The 21,529-nt window shown below is 33.1% G+C and overlaps 1 protein-coding gene across 1 annotated transcript in view; it reads right to left on the bottom strand.

Moving 5' to 3' along the window:
* Positions 1–21,529, bottom strand: part of MMP16 (matrix metallopeptidase 16) — a 283,681-nt gene that overhangs the window by 9,421 nt on the left and 252,731 nt on the right. Inside the window, exons 8-9 of the mRNA XM_049782436.1 lie at positions 9,335–9,485; positions 71–186 (exon numbers count right to left, since the gene is read on the bottom strand). Of these exons, the coding sequence (XP_049638393.1) occupies positions 71–186; positions 9,335–9,485 (267 nt within the window). The remainder of the gene's footprint in view (positions 1–70; positions 187–9,334; positions 9,486–21,529) is intronic.

Raw genomic sequence — 21,529 nt, 5'->3', positions numbered from 1 at the left:
ATAGTTAAATTAGATCATACCATAGACATACAGAATCATTCCATAAATATATACTGCACACATTACATACCATTTTCTTTGTGTATAAAGGCTCCCTGGGGAGATTCAGGGATACCTTTCCAGACTGTGATGGGTTTGGGATAGCCTGGATCCATAGTTTTCATTTCTTCACTATACCTCCAATACCTAAAAAGTATGACAATAATAATAACAAGATCCTTAGGGAAGAAAATTATGCATTCAAACAGTAATCACTAGCATTCAATCCTCATTATAAGTTTATTGGCATAAAACTAATAATCTGTTCATGATTTACCCAAAAAGATTTATTTGAAACACTAAAGAGAATTGGCACAGAATATTCATCATTTTTATCTCAAAATATTTTTTAAATTTATATTATATATATGGTCTGTTAAAACTAATTTTAAAATAACAACAATGATAGGGCTAGAGATATTTCAATGGGTAAGATTCTTGGGTATACACAGCTGAGCCATATGATCCCCTGGTCCCCACCATGAACAATACCTCATACAAAGATAGCACAAATCCCGGACGACAGCCAGGAGGAATGCTGTCCTATTCTATACAACTATAGTGTGCATACCAGAAGTCATTTTCATTCAAGAGTTTCATCAGTCTTGATATAAATCAGAAGTTCATATAAATTCATTTTTATTTTCTTAAGTCAAATTAACGTACCTTTGAATTAAAATTAATTTACATTGATTATTTAAATTGATAGAATGATAATATATTTAATAGTTCGGTTGAGTCCGTTACAGTAGTGTTCAAGGCTTTTCCCTCGTTTCCTGCTCAGAGATCACTCTTAGAGTATTCAGGACAATATGGAGTGCAACAGATCAAACCTAGTTCATCTGCATGCCTGGCAAGCACTTTATACTGTGTGCTTACCTGATTTAAAAAAAACAAAACTATTTTAGATAAAAACCAGTTATATATAATATTTTAATAATCACTATTAATTAATTAATTTAACAAATATTTATAAAATACTGATTATATTTTTGTAATTTTTTAGGTGTCAAAGATAGAGCTTTAAGCACACTAATTATTTAGGGCTTTGGGCCAGAATGATTGTAAGCAGGTAGGGAGATTGCCTTGCATGGGGTCAACCCAGGTTCAGTCGACATATTGAAACCCATATGGTTTCCTCTGCCCCTCAAGGAGTAGCTTTTGAGCACTCCAAGTTGGGGCCCCTTAACAAAAATTATGTTGTATTGTCATCAATTTTAGGGTTTTGAATAAGTTGATATACAGGCAATAAATCAATTTTATATTATATATGTATATATATTTGTACATTCACATAATGGCACTATCTTTCAAGAAATAAAAGAAGGTGAAGTTAACTGTTTCTAGGTAATTTTAAATGTATGGACAGAGAGGTCCTCTCTGATGAACCAACATTTGAATAAATAACAGAAAAAAGGGACTGAGGAGCAACACATGAAGCCTTTGGGAAAAGAACATTCCAGGTACAAGACTTAGCTATTAAAAAGCTATATATCAGATTCTAGCTTAGAGTGCTTGAGAGTGAGTCTCCAAGGAGGCCATGGGGACTAAAACTGAACTCATAAATACAAGACAACTTGTAGGTACAAGAAACTAAGATTAAAAGGATCTTTACACTCTAGAAAAGCCTTTTATTTGTCCACCAAGAGATATGTGAAGGCAATATAAATCGTGAGCAAAGGATCTGGAAGTGTGTTTATAAAAGGAACATGTTGGGCCCGGAGAGATAGCACAGCGGCGTTTGCCTTGCAAGCAGCCGATCCAGGACCAAAGGTGGTTGGTTCGAATCCCGGTGTCCCATATGGTCCCCCGTGCCTGCCAGGAGCTATTTCTGAGCAGACAGCCAGGAGTAGCCCCTGAGCACCGCCGGGTGTGGCCCAAAAACCAAAATAAATAAATAAATAAATAAAATAAATAAATAAAAAATAAATAAAAGGAACATGTTGGCTGTTGAGGTTAAGCTCATTGAAGGTGGAAATGTTAGAAGCAGAATTACAATAAGGATATTCTTGCAGTAATTTGTGGACTGAAGTATAAACTCGAGAGCTGATAATAAAACGAATGAAATATATTTTGAAGAACATTCCAAAGGGTTTACAAAGGGATTCAATGTAAGATATGAGAAAATTAAGTTGAGAAACATTTGGGGCTTGAATATCTGAAAGAAAAATGTCACAGATAGGTGTAAGGAATAATAGGTATTTTGAGATAAGGTTGATTTACAAAAATTTAGATTCAGGACCACAAATATAATTGTCATGTCTGTACCTAGCCAGCTCCATGGAATCTTTCTGTTCTCAAAAGGGATATACACCATCTTGTGAAAAATTACGGTATGAAGACACACAATTAAAATTGGGAATCTCAGGTGGGAGGACAGGCCATGTCCCCACCTTGTTAAAGCTTGCTGCATTCATCACCCATAATTGTTGCTTTGTGCATGGCCCTGATTTACCACTCATTTATGACTTTGCAGAGTCTGACCAAATCTGAACAAATCTCCAGGTTTGTATGAATTTGGGTTTTTCTCACCAGGGCTCTTTTGGAGTGAGTGTAGGCATCTTTACCCAGCTTTCTTGTATTCCTGGAAGCCCTGGTAGCCAGATAAGCATCCCACAGAGGCCACATAGCAATGCTGATTTGAATATTTGGACCAAATGACTGCAAATATAGCCATGCAACAACTTCATTTTTGTTTAATACTGTCATCCCCATAATAACATAACAATTTGGATGACTATATAGATGAAGTCACTTAATGTTCAGTTTGCACAAATTTGCTATTTAATCTACTTTATTTTCTTTTCCATGTGTTTTTTACTTTATATTCTTTTTTAAAATAATTGCTCCCACATATCTGGAATCAAATCTATTATGATCAACTATGTAAATTATGCAATGCATCTTTTTAAAATCAAGTAAATTAAAAATGTTAGATTCACATGTTTGATATCGAAGCTGAATTGACACTTAGGAAACAGTTATATGAGTATAAATCAATACAATAAAATGGCTAAAAGCAAATTTCAGAACAGCAGGTTTCCATCCCTTCACAAGAATGACCTTAGGCCATTTTCACAGAATGATCCTTATGTATTCCTTCACTTTTTATACTCTGTCTCCAAAAATAGCACCACATATTCAACAATTTAGATGAAAATGTGGAAGTTTATCAGTTTGAGTATTTCCATCACCTTAAAAACAGGCATAAGGAAGACACTCATGAGTACATTAGAAATGCAGCACATCCATCTCCTTTGTTCCATCTCTGCTGCTACTATTGTATTTCTGGAAAATATTTTAGCAATCTTCCCATATTTTTATTGTTCTTACTCCTGCAGGCCCTTCTATACACAGATAAGTATTTTTTTTTATAAATACACTGTATTTTAGTTCACTTTCTTGTTTAAAACACTTCAGTGTCTTTGTTTTTTGTACTTTGAATAAAATTTAACGTTTTGCTATGGTCAAAAGAACATTGTATTACTTGGTCTCTGCTTATAAATCTGACTTCCTTGACGACTAACTAATCATATATGCATTAGTCACTATGTACAGTGGTTGCTTTCTGTTTGGCACATTCCTACATTATTGCTTCAATACTTCAATGCCATTTACCTGTAACAAACACATTGTTCTGAATTGCATCATGTAGTTAGAATTTTTATCGCAAAAATCTCAGTTTATGGTCTCCTTCACAAGTGAAGTTTTCCTGACTCCCACACTAACTTTCTAGTCGGATGAATGCACACATACATATTTATATACACATAAATATCTGTATACTTCTATTTACAATTACACAAATGCATCTTATTTATTTGTAGCATTTATAATGTTAATTCAACTATCACTATATACTGGTATTTGCCATATATCATTGAAGTAGAAGCCTAGGGGCCTTTCTACTACTACCACTAATTCTTTTTTTTTTTTTTTTGGGCTACACCTGGCAGCACTCAGGGGTTAGTCATGGCTCTACACTCAGAAATCACTCTTGGCAGGCTCAGGGGACCATATGGGATTCCATGATTCGAACCTTCATTCTGCATGCAAGGCAAACACCCTACCTCCATGCTATCTCTCCGGCCCCCCACTAATTTTTTTAACGTAGACTATGCCATGTTAGTATGTAGCTAATGCTAACTTTTGAATAAAGAACTGGGTTCGGTACAGCTACTTTAAATAAGTACAAGAACCATGGAGAATTCAATGGGCTGTTAAGAATAGTGAATACCTGTGACTGGAAACTGACTTGAGAAGGGAATGCACAAGATGCAGAGCAGAGAATCTGGCAATATGTGAAGAAAAACTAAGTTGAAGGTATGTTTTTCATGTCTAGCAAAGTTTGCAAATGATATTGATATTTAATTTTCTAGAGTGGTTACATTTCCACTCACAAAAGTGGCCAACCAGTCCCTTATGTACTACTGCTGTATACAACATACAATAGATTTTATTTGATGATTACTTAAAAAAACTGAATTTTTCATACCTGCGCTGTATATACAATATCTCTCCTCTTAGACATAGAGAAATAGAAACAGTTAATATATATATTTTTTAGTAGAAATAGGACAGTGGGATAAAAGGGTACAATAAGTTAAAGGAAAAATACTTTCAACTTATTCCTTTAAGTAAATGAAACATTTATGAAATGTTAAACATGATCATTACAAATATATAAAATCTCTCTATAATACTCGTTCATTTAATATAAAACCACAAATTGTTGTCTTATTTGTATAAATACTTTAATGTATATTCCATGTATATTTAATTTTTATGTTTTTTTTGGAATCTAGTTTTAATTGAGTGTATTTTTAGTTGTGGTGATGTAGTTCCTTATAGATAATTCATATCAATTTTGGGGGCACACCCAACAATGCTCAGGGTTCGCTCCTGCCTTTGTATTTAGGAATCATTTTGGTGGTGCTCAGTGGCCATATGGAATGCTGAGGATTGAACACTTGGGTCAGCTACATGCCAGGCAAGTGCCTTACATGCTGTATTAAATCTCCATCTCTAGGATATAATATTTTTAACAGAAATATAATTTAAAAATATTTTATTCAATTTTTGGTTCTGAAAATACATTTGAATAACACAATGGGAAGTCTTTTTTAAATTGGGGATGGAATCCAAAGTTGCATATATGCAAAGTACATGCTCTACCACTCAGCTATGTCCCCAACTCCTAGAAGATATAATTTATTTATTTATTTATTTTTGGTTTTTTGGGACACACCCGTTTGATACTCAAGGGTTACTACTGGCTAAGTGCTCAGAAATTGTCTCTGGCTTGGGAGGACCATATGGGACGCCGAAGAATTGAACCATGGTCCTTCCTTGGATAGCGCTTGCAAGGCAGACACCTAACCTCTAGCACCTCCTCACCAGCCCCTAGAAGATATAATTTATGGTTGTTATTTTCATGTCTTTTCCAAGATGGAAGCATAAGTGGAGAATTATCCTGCTTTGTCAAGTGGCTGTTACTGTTTTTTTTGTTTAAGTTTATAAAAGACATCATCTCATTTCACTCATTGGGCCTTTTATCTTTAGGCAAACAGGGAAGACTTTTTAAGTTCTAATAACCTCAATGTTCTTCCCTAATTTAAAGCCATGCTAGGGGCTCCCTCCCAATTCCTGAGTCAAGCTGAATTAATTTCAAGTTGGAGCACTGGAAAACTGTTCTTTGAATATTACTGTTACCCTTTAAAAATATGCACACTACATACCATATTTGCCGACATATAAGATGATCCTTCAACCCATGAGAAACTTCCTAAAAGTTGGGAGTATGCTGGTATACGGCATGCTGAAATTTGTTCCAGCTTCAGGGACGAGTGATTCGCACCCTTCTTACTTTTAAGAAGTAACTTAAGACTTTTAGGAACTTTTTCATGGGTTGAAGGGTCATCTTATATGCCAGCAAATACGGTAAGTTTTCTTTTAAGAAAAACTATCCCTCTTTAAACATTGCCTTGACAAAAAATATTTTTATTTGATTCCATTGGTTGTTTTTTAATTTATTCACTTTTTCTTTGGGAAGTCACTTTTTATTTAGGATAAATATATTGATAAATGTAACCAGTTAATTATGTAATTATAAACATTAACAAATCTCCTAATAAAGTCTAGATTCACTTATTCTTACATGAGTTCACACTTAAGAAATCAAACACTTTCCTATTTTTTTAGACCAATAATGATTATTTTAGCAGACATTTAAAGTCATTTAAATACATTTTGGTATATTTTGCCTATAGTTTCTCAAGTAGGAAGGATCAATTAAAATTCTTTTTGTATTTACTGTGGTCTTTATTGTAAGTTTGGCATCTAAACTTCATTGATTTCACCAAAATCATCTAGTTCACACTTGATTTCTAATATAAAATGTTTTACTGGTACTAATTTTTGAGCCTAGAGATCTTTTAAAGAATATATTCAAGTGGAAAACAATAATGAAAGGGTAGTATTGATTCCCATCTATAAAATCCCAATTAGATAACTGACATTTGAAGCTAAGCTTTTATGTTCTGTTCTACAGAAGAATGGCTCACCAGGCTTTGATACTAATTCTTTGTGGGCAAAAAAATAATCCTTTATTGAACTACGTTTGAAAAAGTACATTCAACCAATTAAAATCTATTGAGAAATTATCACCGCCATTATTTAGGGAAAGATGGAAACCAGTAGGCCTGGCATGGCTGATACCAGACACCAAAAAGTCATCATTTCCCTGACAAGTGTCTATGGTATATCTCAAGCTTAGCTAATTGATACATGCAAAAATTTATTTGGGCTAAATATGAATCTCCCTTATGTTTTGGTAAGTATCTATATATTTAAGCATTTACCTTTTTTCCTGGAAAACTCATCATCAAGAGAAACATATTGAAGCTGAAATAACTAAAAGTGAGTTAATAATAGTTTTTTATTTATTATTTTTGTTTGTTTTTGGGCCCACTTTCAGGGGTTACTCCTGGCTATGCACTCAGAAATCGTTCCGGGCTCAAGGGACCATATGGGACGCTGGAGATCGAACCCAGGTCCGTCCTTGGTCAGTCGCATGGGAAGGCAAATGCCCTACCACTGCACTATAACTCTGGCCCCAATAACAGTTAGTTATTGATAAAATATCCAGTGCCTTATTCTTCTGCCACCTGTCCTTTCAGATGAAAGGAATGTTTGTTTTGAGACATATCTGAGGCATAAGAAACTCCTAGTGATTTGCTAATCTTCTACTCCAGAAATAACATTCAAGGATTGGCCTAGAAATAACAATGGATTGTTAAGAAAGCTTTTCTCAGGTAAAGATTTGCACCCTTTTGTTATGCTTCTCTTCTTATTCAGACTTTGTCCCTTTTATTAAAACCTGTCTCTTAGTCAGATTTTAAGGAGATTTAGGAAGTATGATTATTTGTTGAAGTCATGAAAATAAAAAGCCTACTCCCTCAGTTGAAAAGAACACCTAACAATTTGCTAATCTCTTAATTTATAATAAAATTGACAACCAGGGTCTGTCCTTGAATGAAAAACTTGGAGATGTTAAAATTTGCCCCTTTGGATCTCAAGGAAGTTCTGGCTCCTTCAGAGACACCTCTTTGTATTGTGATTGGAGATTACTTTTAGAAGGTTTGTAACCCACTTTATAGGCATATGGATATTTTGAAGAAATGCATAAATCAAACAATATAGACTGATAAACTTTTCTTAATAAGAAAGTATATGTTTAACTCTGCAGAAAAACAAATGAGTATTTTTTGAACTCCACAAGAATTATGACTTGCAAAAATCTTGCTTAAATAGCCCTGGTAATCTTCAATAAATCAGAATTCAGAATCACCCCCACTTCTGAGTGTGGTCTGTTTTCTCAATTCGCCAACTCTTGAATCCACTTTCCTGAGAGACCCTGAGAATTCCCTTAGTGTCTGAACCAAACCGGCCATGACATGAATTGAAATTTTAAAATCATGGGGGTTGTCATATTAAAGAATATGTTATAGGTATAAAGATTTATTTGCATTATAGAAAGTGCCTTTCTTTTACAGTTTACTAGATTAAATGACTTAATCATAGCAATACTTTGTCATAGCTTTAGGTAGCATCTTATCTTTTTTATTTTTGGTTTTGGGGCATACATGGTGGTGCTTACGGGTTATTCTAGGCAGTGCTTCAGGGACCATTAGGATGCCAGGTTCAAACTCAGGTAGGCTGTGTGCAAGGCAAATGCCACACTTCTATACTATATATAACTCCAGCTCCTGCATCTTATATTTTATAAGCATTTTTAAATCTAATGAGTCTTCTGTTTTGAACAAAGAAAAAGTTAAAAAAATCACTGATTATGGGTTTTAAGAAAAATGAAAGACATTCTTGCAATAATAATTTTCAGACACAAAAGAGAAAAGAGCTGGAAGTTCCAGCTCACCTCAGGAAGCTCACCACAAAGAGTGATGAGTTTAGTTAGAGAAATAACTACATTTTAACTGTCCTAATAATGAGAATGTATGAGGGAAATGGAGAGCCTGTTTAGAGTACAGACGGGGGTCAGGTGGGGAGGAGGGAGACTTGGGACATTGGTGATGGGAATGTTGCACTGGTGATGGGTGGTGTTCTTTACATGACTGAAACCCAAACACAATCATGTATGTAATCAAGGTGTTTAAATAAAAAAAGAAAAAATATCACTGATTTATAATCCTCTAAAAATGAAATACTTTGCTATTTAAAAAGCATATAAATCTTATATATATAAAATGAAATCTTTTCGCTTTTAATGGGAAATCATAAAACACTTTTGCTAAAAATAAACTTTTTGGAAAAGAAATATAAAAAAAATTCATAGTTATAGGAATACAAAATAGGGAAAAGACTGAGCCAGATAATAGGATAGCCGGTAGGGTTTTTGCCTTGCAATGTGGCTGATCCAGGTTTGATCCCTGACATTCTATATCATCCCGAGCATACACTGAGAGTTATTTCTCAGTGCAGAGCCAGGAATAACACCTGGGCACTACCAGGGATGGCCTAGAAGCAAAAACATAACAAAACAGAGTAGGAAAAGAGAAAGACTATATACTATATAAATTAGAAGAATGTCACATTATTTGGGTATATTAGAATAAGCTTTACTTTAAATATTATTTAAAAGTATATTTTAAACCATTTTTATTCTATTCGTTCTAAAATTTCAGTCACTTCGATTCTTAATGCCTATAACAGACTAATCAAGTTGATTTCTTTAAACATTATATGTAACCATCTCCTTATGTGAATATTGTGTACTGACCTGTCCCCCTTGAAGAAATAGGTTTTTCCAACGTCCTCCCACCAAATGGCTGAATCAATGCCATGTGGGGGAATTCCACTGCCAAGAGAAATCAAGTCATGGGGATAACCAGGTTGAAGAGTAGTATCTTTGAACACCCAATATTTGTTACCTGGATAAAATAAGAGCAAATGAATAATACATCATTTAATAGAAGAAACTTTTAATAAATACCAATGAGATTAACAGAGCATTTAAAATGCTTATAAAATTATTTTAACAGTAGTCAAATGTGGGATACTGTTATTCCTGAAACATCAATGTTATTCTTAATAACATAGTAAGAATTTTTGAAATAATTTTAAATAAATATACATCCTGACATAATCAAGAATCCAGAATTCCTTCCCTACAAATCCAACTTCTTACTTTATTTTAAGTCTAAAACATTTCTCTATTTGTGAGATCTATATACTATCAAATTGCTTTGTGGATTGCAAGCTCCAATCAGTTTCATCACTTCCTCTCTATTTGTGTAAATTTGAGTTAATTTGTGTTAATTCACAAACATCTTTAGTGTTATAGTCATTTCTCTCCCTTTAACCCAATACTCTGACCTTAATGTTACACTTTCTCTTTCATAGTGGAAACTAATTGGAGTATAATTTTAAGCCTTCAATTGTTTAGACTTGCTAATCATTCTAAAAATAAGACAAACTTCAGTAAGTTGTATTTCTGTTGTAATTATATCCTGACAGCAAACTTCCTCATCATAAAAGGTACTCCTGAACTTCTAGAATGTATTTTGCTTTTCGGTTCTCTTCCTTTAGTGCTCTTTCTGTGCTCCTTTATTATTCAGTCTTGCCTGTGATATTTTTCAGTACTCTCATCTTTTCTTTCTCTTATAGTTATAAATTAGTCAGCAGGTGTCACAAACCAATATTTCCCTGGGCCAGGTCAAAGGAAAGACATAGTGGGGTGCAATGATTGTACAGTTTGGGTGCTTACCTTGAACACAGTAGAGCCCATTTTGGTCCCAGGCACCCTGTTAGAGTCCCTTATTATGGCTAGGAATGGTACCTGAGCAGAGCCAGAATCATATTCTGAGCACCACTAGGTGTGGCTTGAGCGCCCCTCCTTCCTGCCTCCCATATTATATCTGACAAAGTATCCTAAGTCCTTTCTAAATGAAACAAGGTGTTGTTCAAATGTGTTAATACTAACTGCTAGAAGAGGACTATGATAAAGTATTGCATTTAAATTACACAAAAAGAAAATTTAGAAATTGAATAAAAACCAAAGGTGTGACTTATGTAGTAAAGAACTTGCCTTGCCTAAGTGAGACACAAGTACCAGATGGCCAATGGAACATTGCTTTATGTCACCATAACAATAAAAAAAAATCAAACCAATGCATGCCTTAATATCAAATAAATAGAAACAACCCAAACTATGATTTAGGTTATGTTTAATTCGGTGGTCTTTAGCAGTAAAAGTGCATTTACTCTAAAAGTTTATACATTTTCATAAATGATGCTCAGGGAGTTCATAGGCCATTTGCAGTAATTCTAGACTAGCTGCACCTGTCACTTGAATCCTTCGAACCAAGGTTGAGGCATTTGAGTGCTCAGAGACTTCCAAGTTTAGGTCACCAGGCAACTGTGCTGACTGAACCAACATCATATACAAGCAAGGTGGGTAAACCATTGATTGCACTAACTCTGTAGTCCCTGATACTATACTATATGCCTTCTGAGTTCAAGGCTATTAGGGATCACAGTAACAAAGAGAATCAGACATAGCTAATCGCTACATTTCTCATTCAATATTCGAGTGGATCAGGTTACTAAAACCAAATAGATAACATGTAATTGTAGCAACTGAAAAATTAGATAACTTAAAAATATAGGGTTGGTTACAAAAAGAAGTTTTAATGAAATACATTCAGAAGAGTCTCCCTGAAGCTGAAGCTTTTTATTTATTTATTTATTTATTTATTTATTTATTTATTTATTTATTTATTTATATATTTGGTTTTTAGGCCACACTCAGTGATGCTCAGGGGTTCCTCCTGGCTATGCTCTCAGAAATCACTCCTGGCTTGTGGGACCAAATGGGATGCCGGGGGAGGGAACCGCAGTCCATCCAGGGCTAGCATGAGCAAGGCAGATGCCCTACCAATTTTGCCACCGCTCTAGCCCTGCTATCCTAAAATTTAAACAAAAGGATATATGCACACTGCTATTCGTTGCAGCATTCAGTAAAATAGCTAAGACTTGGAATCAACCTAGATTCCCAACAACATATGAATGGATCATGAAAATGTGATTCACATATACAATGGAGTACTATATAGCTGTAAGCTTGATGTAGTCATGCAGTGTGCTGCAACATGGATGGAACTGGAAAATATTATGTGAAATAATGTAATGAAGAAGAGCAAGAGGAGGAGGAGGAAGAGGAAGTACAAGAGGAAGAAGAGGAGGAAAAAGACAAAGACGAGGAGAAACAAGAGAAGAAAAAAAGAGGAAATGGAGGAGAAAGAAGAGGAAGAGGAGGGGAAGATGAGAGGAAGGGTTAATAATATAGTAAGAGCTTTTGAAATAATTTTAAAGAAATATACATACAGACATAATCAAGGACTGAGAATTCTCTCCCTACAAATCCATCTTCCTATTTTATTTCAATCAAAATCATTTCTCTATTTTTTTGTGACCTATAGACCTATATAAGCAAGGTGGGTAAACCAGTAATTGCACTATTTCCACAGTCCCTGATACTGTACTATATATCTACTGAGTTCAATGCTATGAGGGATCAAAATAACAGAGAGAATCACACATAGCTAATTGCTTCACCTCTCATTCCATATTCTAGTGGCTCAGAAGAAGAAGGAGGAAGAAGAGGAAGAGTATATAATATTTCTGCAGAAAATACTAGTAAGAGTGGAGAGGCAGAAGTGATTTAACATGGTCTGGTCTTGTTCAATGATTTCTCAACATAATCCCTTACTGCAAAGTATATCAGTTTGATGTTACTTTCAATATGGATGTCTTTACCAACATCACTTTTATTTCCTTTTCAGAAAAATTAGATGACTGACTCCAAATTTAGTTGATGTCATTTTTCTGAAAAGCATTTTCTGAATAAAGCAGGCTTTATTGTCAGTATATTTACTGTCAGCATACCTAGTTTTTAGATTTATTATTTTTCTTAATATACTATACTATAAGTCACATGACTCCAAAATATTTTAGGCTTTGAACAATTGGAGCATTAACACTATACCTGATATTACTTATTCCAATAATATCATATATAACACCTGAAAGAGCATATAGATAAAAAATGTCTGTAATCCAAATATACTACTACATGAATAATCAAAAATAAGATAAGAATATAGTGAAACAAATAAAAATAAAGCTTTACATTATATTGCTAATAAATATATTAAAATATAGTAATAAACATGACAAGAGGGACAATGAACTATGTAATTAATTGTTCTTTTATCTTGAATTTTGTTATGAGAAAAATCTCGCACTAACAATTAAGAGAAAAAAAATCAAGGTATGACTGTCCATTTGACTCAAGTACCAATTAATATCAATTTTTTTGTGAGGCTATACTATCATAAAAAGTGAAATATATTGACTCTGGAGTGGTGTTCACAAGTAGGGCATTTGCCTAGCACAAGGCTGACCTAGGATGGACCATGGTTTGATCCCTCAGGGTCCCGTGTGGTCCTCCAAACCAGGAACGATTTCTGAATGCCTAGCTAGGAGTAACCCTAACCTATCAGGTGTGACCCCAAAATAAAAACAAACAAAAAGTATAAATAGATCCTGAGTCATAAAGAAATCTCAGACTACTTATTTTAAGAGAGATAGTGAGATAGAAAATACAAAGAGTTGTTTTTACAGGATGTTCTGTGTTTATTTAGTATATAGATATATCTTTGGAGCATTTCAAATAGTGTTTAAGACATGGTGGAGGGGGCAGAAATTGCTGGTTTGTTCTTTAGCTGTCTCTCAGTGACTTTGTTGTACATTTTCCTTTCATCTCAGCTTTAACTATGAAAGGATACCTAGGTAAAATGTCGATTCTACGATTTTTTTTTTTTGAGTAAACCTTTTTACTAACTTAAACCAGCTGTCATTTTTCTCAAGCAGGAGTGCTTAAATAAATGTCAGAGTACTTTATATTTTTTCAGTTGATAACTTATTATTTTTTCCATGAATATGTTTTCACTTGTTTTTCAGATACTGTAGTAACATTTCTTAGATTTATGAATACCAAAGAATACCATAGAGAAAGAAACATGAAAAAATACGCTTACAGAAACTCAGCATATGCTATGCAGGATGTCTTGTGTGTAGATAATGTGTTTGCAAAAGAAAAAATTATTTTAACTTTCAGGAAATTCTATTTATTATACTTCTATAAAAACCACTTAAAATATTATGTTTGGAAATGCATCTCCATACCATCAGACAAGTATTTTGTGCCAATAAAAAGAAGAAATAATTGGCTTTTCATTTTAAGAACTAAAGCTTTTGTGGAGAATATTTAAGTTAGATTTATTCTGGTAGGAATAAACAATGTATGATTTAAAAAATTCCACTTTTATTCACTTCAAAGACATAGGCATGCACAACAAAACAGAATATTCATCAACAAACATTTACTGTAAGGGTTCATGGAGAAAGCTTTCATGAAAAATGACACTTGGCCGAGTATATAGAATTCAAAAGAGTAATTCAATAACTATTCATTATAAGTCATGAATTTAATTCTCTAAGGGCTTACTGAGGGAATATAATTACAGAATTTATATTGTATAGTTTTAATGATGATTTTTTTACAAGACAAAGATCAAGTTATTTGGTACTTTTTTCAATTTTATGTATATGAAATTCATAGTCAACTCTTTATTTTGCATAGAAGGGGTGAATTTTTAATGGCTTTGTATTGTAATTCTGGCTTTCAAAGAAAATATTGCAGAATAAAGGCATGTATTCGATTTCATATGAGGTTGACATATTCTGGAACAAGTGGAAAAAAATCTAGCTTTTTATAACTTGGCAGAATGCATGATAAAATCAATAAATTTCAAATAAATACAGAGAGGCTTTTTACATTTGAAAAAAAAAAACCATGAAAACAAAAAACAACTTTCAAAACTGCCTAGATTGGAGAGGAAATTACAATCACAAACATCAGCGATTCTAAAAGGAGATGCATTTATAAATCCATTCAATATATAGCAGACTATGGCCAATCACATCTGCTTTCCTATAACTCAGCCAATGATGCTAATACAGTGTAATAACATCAATGTACTTGATCAGAAGAAGGCTGAGGAACATGTATATTATATTTATTTTAGAGATCAAAAAATGTACCTGAAGAATTTGTTTTCCAGTCAAGGTCTTTTTATTCAGTGCTCTTGTTTATTATAATTGACACAGCAAACACATTTATACCACCTTGTTTTGTTTCTCTTTTCTTAGCTAATCATTAAGCACTGATTAATAGTAATTTTATTAGTTCAGTTTATTCTATTTGTTTTGTTCATGTGTATATTGTCATTATACTCTTTATAATAAAAATAAACTACTTTATTTATTTATTTTTTGGATTTTTGGGTCACATCCAGCAGCACTCAGGGGTTACTCCTGGCTCTATGCTCAGAAATTGCTCCTGGCAGACTCAGGGGACCATATGGAATGCTGGGATTCAAATCACCTTCCTTCTCATGCAAGGCAAATGCCTTATCTCCATGCTATCTTTCCTGCCCTCAAATAAACAACTTTTATCTTTCTGCATTTTACTAAACTCTAAAACATTTATTTATTTTATTTTATTTATTTATTTTGGCTCTTTTGGCCACATCCTGTGATGCTCAGGGGTACTCCTGGCTATGCACTTAGATATTGCTTCTGGTATGGATGGGCTGCTGGGGGACAAACCAGGTTCTGCCCTAGATCAGCCATGTGCAAGGCAAATACCCTACCGCTGTACTACTGCTCTAGCCCCTACTTAAACATTTATATCTTATATCTACTATCACAAAAATAGTACACAAGTACCACCAGATATTTTTTTGTTGATAAATCTATTTTGGCAAACATAACTATATCTATTCATTGGTATTTTACATCCTTTACCTTCTAATGTTTAATAGTTAAACTGACTAACAAAGTAAAATACTTTAATAAACTTTGTAATCTTTTACAGAAAACACTAGGATTTAAATTTCTTAAAGACTAGGTTTTTATTATATAAAGAAAATTTATATATTACTTAACATTTATTGTATTAACACTACTTTTTATTTTAAAATTATGTTTTTTTAATACCTGAGGAATTTAAAGAGGAAAACTGAAAAATCTATGTTTTATTAAAATGTGTTTTTTTTAATATAATTTTTATTTTGATCATAGTGGTTTACATATTGTTGACAATAATATTATGGGTACATATTTACATAAAATCAGGGGGTTTCTGTGTTTTAATGAAGCAGTCAACAATCAGAAGTAAGGGGGCCGAGTGATAGCACAGTGGGTAGGGCATTGCACATGGCCGACCCGGGTTCGATCCTAGCTTCTATAGGATACCTGAGCCTGCCAGGAGTAATTTCTGACTGCATTACCAGGAAGAGCCTCTAAATGCTGCTGGGTGTGGCCCAGAAAAAACAAACAAACAAACAAAAGAAATCAGAAATAGGAGATATAAGCTCTGAGATAGTGGAAAATTATTAAATCTGAAATTTCTTTCAAATTTATACATAACATATGTAGAGTTTTGGAAACATGAAGCCAAATTACAATATAGGTACATCACATAGAATTCCAGTGTCTAATACATGGCACCTTTTATTGTTTAACAATACACCCCAACAAAATCAAATTTATTTATTATTAAAATAAAATCAATTGTAACACTAATATTTAATGACAATTACTTTACATTGTTTTAATCTCTATGCTTTCAATTGTTAGGTTACTTGAGTAATTTGATTTTTAGAGATAGATGATTTTCCATTACAAGCATTAATTCCAGTTTTTAGATACTCAGGTAAAGCACAGAATGTTGGTGAGTACCTTACTCTTTCTCTTTAAAAGTAAAACAAACATTCGGGCAATTCACTGAGTGTCCTTGGATATGAAAGTTAAGTCAGGAATCTTATAAGTGACTTATTTTGGAGCCAAAGTCATTCTCTTTTTTTTCACTAAGCCTCCTAAGGCTTTCACCTGTAGCACAATTCAACGCCTTGTTTCCCTCTCTTTGATCTTTCTCAGGTTTGCTTCCAGTCTCATAACTTTAAGTCAGTTTTTTCTTCCCAGGGAAATCAATCTGACACAGTAAGTAAAAGCACTTTTGAAAATGAAGAAAAATGAGACACACTGGTATTATTGATGGGAAAATACTGTAGTGAGTTATAAATAAAAACACCCATAATAAAACAATAAATTCCTTAATCTAACATAACTCTTCAAAAAATCCATTTCTATAACATCCTACCGAGCAAAAAAAGTTCATTTCATTCATTTTTTATTTTTTTCAGAAAAATAACTCCTAGATTAGCCATTGTACTATGTGAAAAACAATGTGACGCTCAGAGGTTACTCCTAGCTATGCACTCAGATATTGCTCCTGGCTTGGGGGACCATATGGGATTCTGGGGGATTGATCTAGGGTCTGCCCTAGATCAGCCATATGCAAAGCAAATGCCCTACCACTGTACTATGAATTTTGCCCTAAATTAATCTCATTAGATCTCCCTCCCCAAATCTTTGAAAAGAGGTCATTTGTATACAGCATAGAGATATTTCATTTTCTTAGTAGTTGGAATAAAGTAACATGCAAGTCACATAAAATAGTATTTCGTGTTGGAGGCAGAACCGACTTCTTAGGATTTACTCCAGGCTCTGCACTCTGGAATCACTCCTTGCAAGCTTTGGAAAACCACAGGGGCTCCTGGGTATGGAACTTGAATAGGCCATATGAAAGGTAAGTGCCTTACCATCCATACTATCAATCCAGTTCCATATAAACTATTTCATAAGCAAAGATTTCTTTGTCATCTTATAGTTCACATATTTTTTCATTCTCATACAGCTTTTCTATATGATTTTCAAGCCATTAGCCTCTTTCTTTGCGTTAGATATCTTAGTTCCCATTCTAAAGATGTTTTGCCTCCTAAGAAAGTTAAATAGGTTGATAAACACTGATTGAAAATTATCCAACTATAGTAACAACAAAATAGACAACTTTTCAAGTACTTGTTATTTTTAATATAAAATCTTTATTTAAGCACCATGATAACAAGCATGATTATAGTTGGGTTTCAGTCATAAACAGAATACCTCCCTTCTCTAGTGGTACATTCCCACCACCAATACTTCTACTGATTTTGACTACATACAAAGCTTTGTTTTAAAAGTTAATTTCTGTTCTTGAAAGAGACTGCACCAGCTCCATTTCTAATGTATAATGTTGCTATTATTATCTCATAACCATTCAGCCTGAAAATAACTAGTAATTGAGAATGAAAACATCTGGCTTAATTGTGCTTGCAAAATGTTTCTTTATTACACTGGATTTACCTCAGTGATATTAAGATAGCTTGTTATCTGAAAGTTCATCATATATTCAGTTACTGGGGAAGAATTTATTAGTATTTTGAGACCTTAAGCATTTTTTATTTTTAGACTCTCCAACCAGAAAAAACTGACTTGAACATAATTCAAACTGTGTTAGTATATTTCCAATGAAATATTAGAAAATATACAATATCCAAATGGAGAATTAAATTGAAAATATTAGGGTCCAGTGAGATAGAACAGTAGTTAAGGACCCAGCCTTTCAAGTGGTCTATCCAGGTTGATTTTTAGCATTTGATCCCTGAGCACCACCAGTAATAATTCCTAAGGGCAGAGCAGGAGTAACCTTTGAGTATCATTTGGTTGTGCTTCCCACCCCAAGAATATTAGAATGTTTTTAATATGTACTAAGTAAGTGAATTTTTTTTTATATTTACTTAGTTTCTGACTTTATTATTCTCAGTAATACTAAAACTCTAAGTAAATTTTTTTTGGGAAATGAGGCTTATTTTTGTAACGAACACACTTGCTTCATTATTACTGATTTCCTGTAAAGGACTGAAAAGAAGAGAGTATTAAATTGGCTATCAATATTAGCATGCTGAATAATAATGAATAAATAAAGCTAAATAACCAGTGGTCTCTTGCATATATAAATTTATGAAATGTTTGCATAGTAATTCCAAAATACACTTACATGTTTAATATAGCCTCCCCCCTGCCTTTTTTTTTTATTGCCTCATCCAGTTGTAGAAGTGCTTATTCCTATCTCTGGTAGAATTTAAGGGATGATAAGGAAATTCCAAATATTAAGCCCAGGCTTGCTGTTTAGAAGGCAAATGACCTACCTGTTATACTATTGCTCTGAGCCATAATGAAGCTCTTTATTGGAAAACTGTGGTACAAAAGACACATAATAATAATGGCATATATTTAAATGAGTTATTTTAAGTGGAAATATAAGTAAATACCTATTAATGTACTGTTATAATAAAGATAATTAATATAACTTACCATGAAAAAATAGCCCCATATTATTTTAATCCCTCCCACCCAAATCTCTGGGGAAATAATTACTGAGCTATTTTTTCCCCAACAGGTTAGTTTTCATTTTCTAAAATGTATATGTGGAATAATATGGCACGTATTCTTTTCCATCTAAACAACTTTACGTAATATAAGTTAGCCTCTCCCCATTGTAGTATGGCTGAATTTTATTTGAATGCTGAGTAGTATTCCATTAAAGGGTCTAATTATTCTATACTGGAAGTTATTTCAAATAGTTCTGCTCTAAATATCTACTGGGATATTTTCAATTTGGATATGGTTTTTCGATTATTTTAAGAAAAGTGTACAGTGGATAACAATACATTTTTAGAGTAGAACATACATATTGATAAATATTATACAACATAGAATCAGTAGGTTTAATTTTAAATGAGTGTTCTCATATGACCTGGCTAGTCACTTAAATGTTAGCCATTCCAACATTTATATAGTGGTATTTTATGGTTTTAATTTGCATTTTCCTAGTGGTTCATATGACTAAGCATCTTTTCATGTTCTTAACTGTCACCAATGGGCATCCCTGAGAAGTTTTTGTTTAATACTTGCTTACTTTTATCTAGTGTTTGGACTAAAATTTGGTTTTGCAGGGGACATATATATGTATGTATGTATATATATATAAATGTATGTATATACTGATTGCGCTAAGAGCTCATTCCTGGAGGTGCTAAGGGACCATGTACGCTTCTGGGAACTGAACATGACAGTCGCATGCAATACACACGTTGCCAGTTGTACTCTTTTTCTAGTTCCTTTGGTCTAATTTTAAGGTTCTTTTATTTTTTGGTCACAATCCTGTAATACCTGGAGGCTATTTCAGATTCTGCACTCAGGGGACCCTCAAGGTGCATGGTGATGCTTTGGAGACCATTAGGCACCAGGAATTGAGCCCATATGTATACACCACGTGTAAAACATGCACTCAACTCTTTATGTATCCAACCTCTTCATTTTACACATGTGCATATGTATATATATATTTATATACATTTACCTGACAAGAATATTTCTTCATATGTATGATTTCTGAGTAGACCGCATTAAATGGAATTTAAAATTATTCTCTTTCTTTCTATTTATTTTTTGGTGGTATTCAAGGCTTACTACTGGTTCTTTGCTCAAGGGTAAGTCCTGGTGATGTTCAAGGGACAATATGGGTATTAGAGACGGAAATGTCCCATAATAAGAGATATACAAGTGCATCAATCCATATATTATCTCTCCAGTCCTTCATTCAAAGCACTTAGAATTACTTTTGAATAATAGAATTTTTAAATTTCCAACTTTTGATAGTTTATTAACTTACGTTTTGCTCTAAAATATAATAAAATTTTCTTACAGCAAACTCATATACTTTTTTCTTTGATTTCCTTCATTGTTATTTTCCAGTTATAAAATTTGTATCTAAAGTTAACTTGCTCTTATAATGCATGTATTGAGGAAAATTTATTATTCTGCAAATGCCAGCTATAGATTCAGTACCATTTGGTGGGATTATCTTTTTTTTCTCTTAGTATCTTGGTATCTTTTACAAAATTAACATGTCCATCTCTATTTTAATTAACTTCTGGCCTCTACTTGGTTCTACTGTTCACTTTTTCCTCCCTCCCTTTATGCCAATGACATGATGTCTTGATTACTATATCTTTAAAAAAAATTCTTAAAATCAAGTAGGATTTTCAAAGTGAATTTTTTGTGGGATGTTGATTTTGGATCACACACCTAGGTGGCATTCAGGGACTACTCCTTTCTCCTAAAGGTCAGTCCAGGAATGTGCTTGGCAAGCCAAATGTGGTGTTGAATAGAGGGGGTCAGCACATGCGAAATTAATGGCTTACACATTGTTATGATCTCTCTAGCCCTTTAAACCAGTATTTAAAAAAACACTAGCTCTTTTCAATTTACAAATGAATTTTGAATCAGTCTGCCATTTCTTCCAACAACAAGTTTCAGGATTACATTTAGGATTACAAGGTAAATTTATTGAGAAGTGATGCTAACGATATGGTAAATATAAAGATAAATAAAAAAGACATGCTTCTTTTTTATCTTCTTTCATTGAACAAAATATTTGCCCTTAGTGTATAAGTACATATTATTGCATATCATAAAAATTTTTTTCAAAATTCAAACCCACAGGTCAATGTTATCAAAGTAAAAATTCTTATGCTTGGGATATTTATGTCTATTTGAATATGCTATGATTATTTTATATTCATAAATGAACATATTTACTACATAAGTGTGAATTAATATTTGTATTCAAATTCACACCTTTACATTCTTATAAAGAGTGTAAGCAACACTAAGTACCTTTAAGAAATAATGGCAAAAAAAAAAAGAAAGAAATAACTAATTATACTTATATCAACACAGACTTCAGTTGAATTTAAGAAATAAAGAACAACGTGAGCTAAGAACAAGTATTATTTTATAGAATAAAAAATAGAATTAGAATTTCTATATAAAGAAAGGGAAAAATAGTAAGATGAATTGTACTTCTAGGTGTCTTTGAATACCTAGAAAAAATAACCCA

Source organism: Suncus etruscus, chromosome 10 (assembly GCF_024139225.1).
Source record: "Suncus etruscus isolate mSunEtr1 chromosome 10, mSunEtr1.pri.cur, whole genome shotgun sequence".
Classification (NCBI taxonomy): domain Eukaryota; kingdom Metazoa; phylum Chordata; class Mammalia; order Eulipotyphla; family Soricidae; genus Suncus; species Suncus etruscus.
The sequence above is the reverse complement of the archived record's forward strand: the minus strand, read 5'-3'. Positions and strand labels throughout refer to the sequence as shown.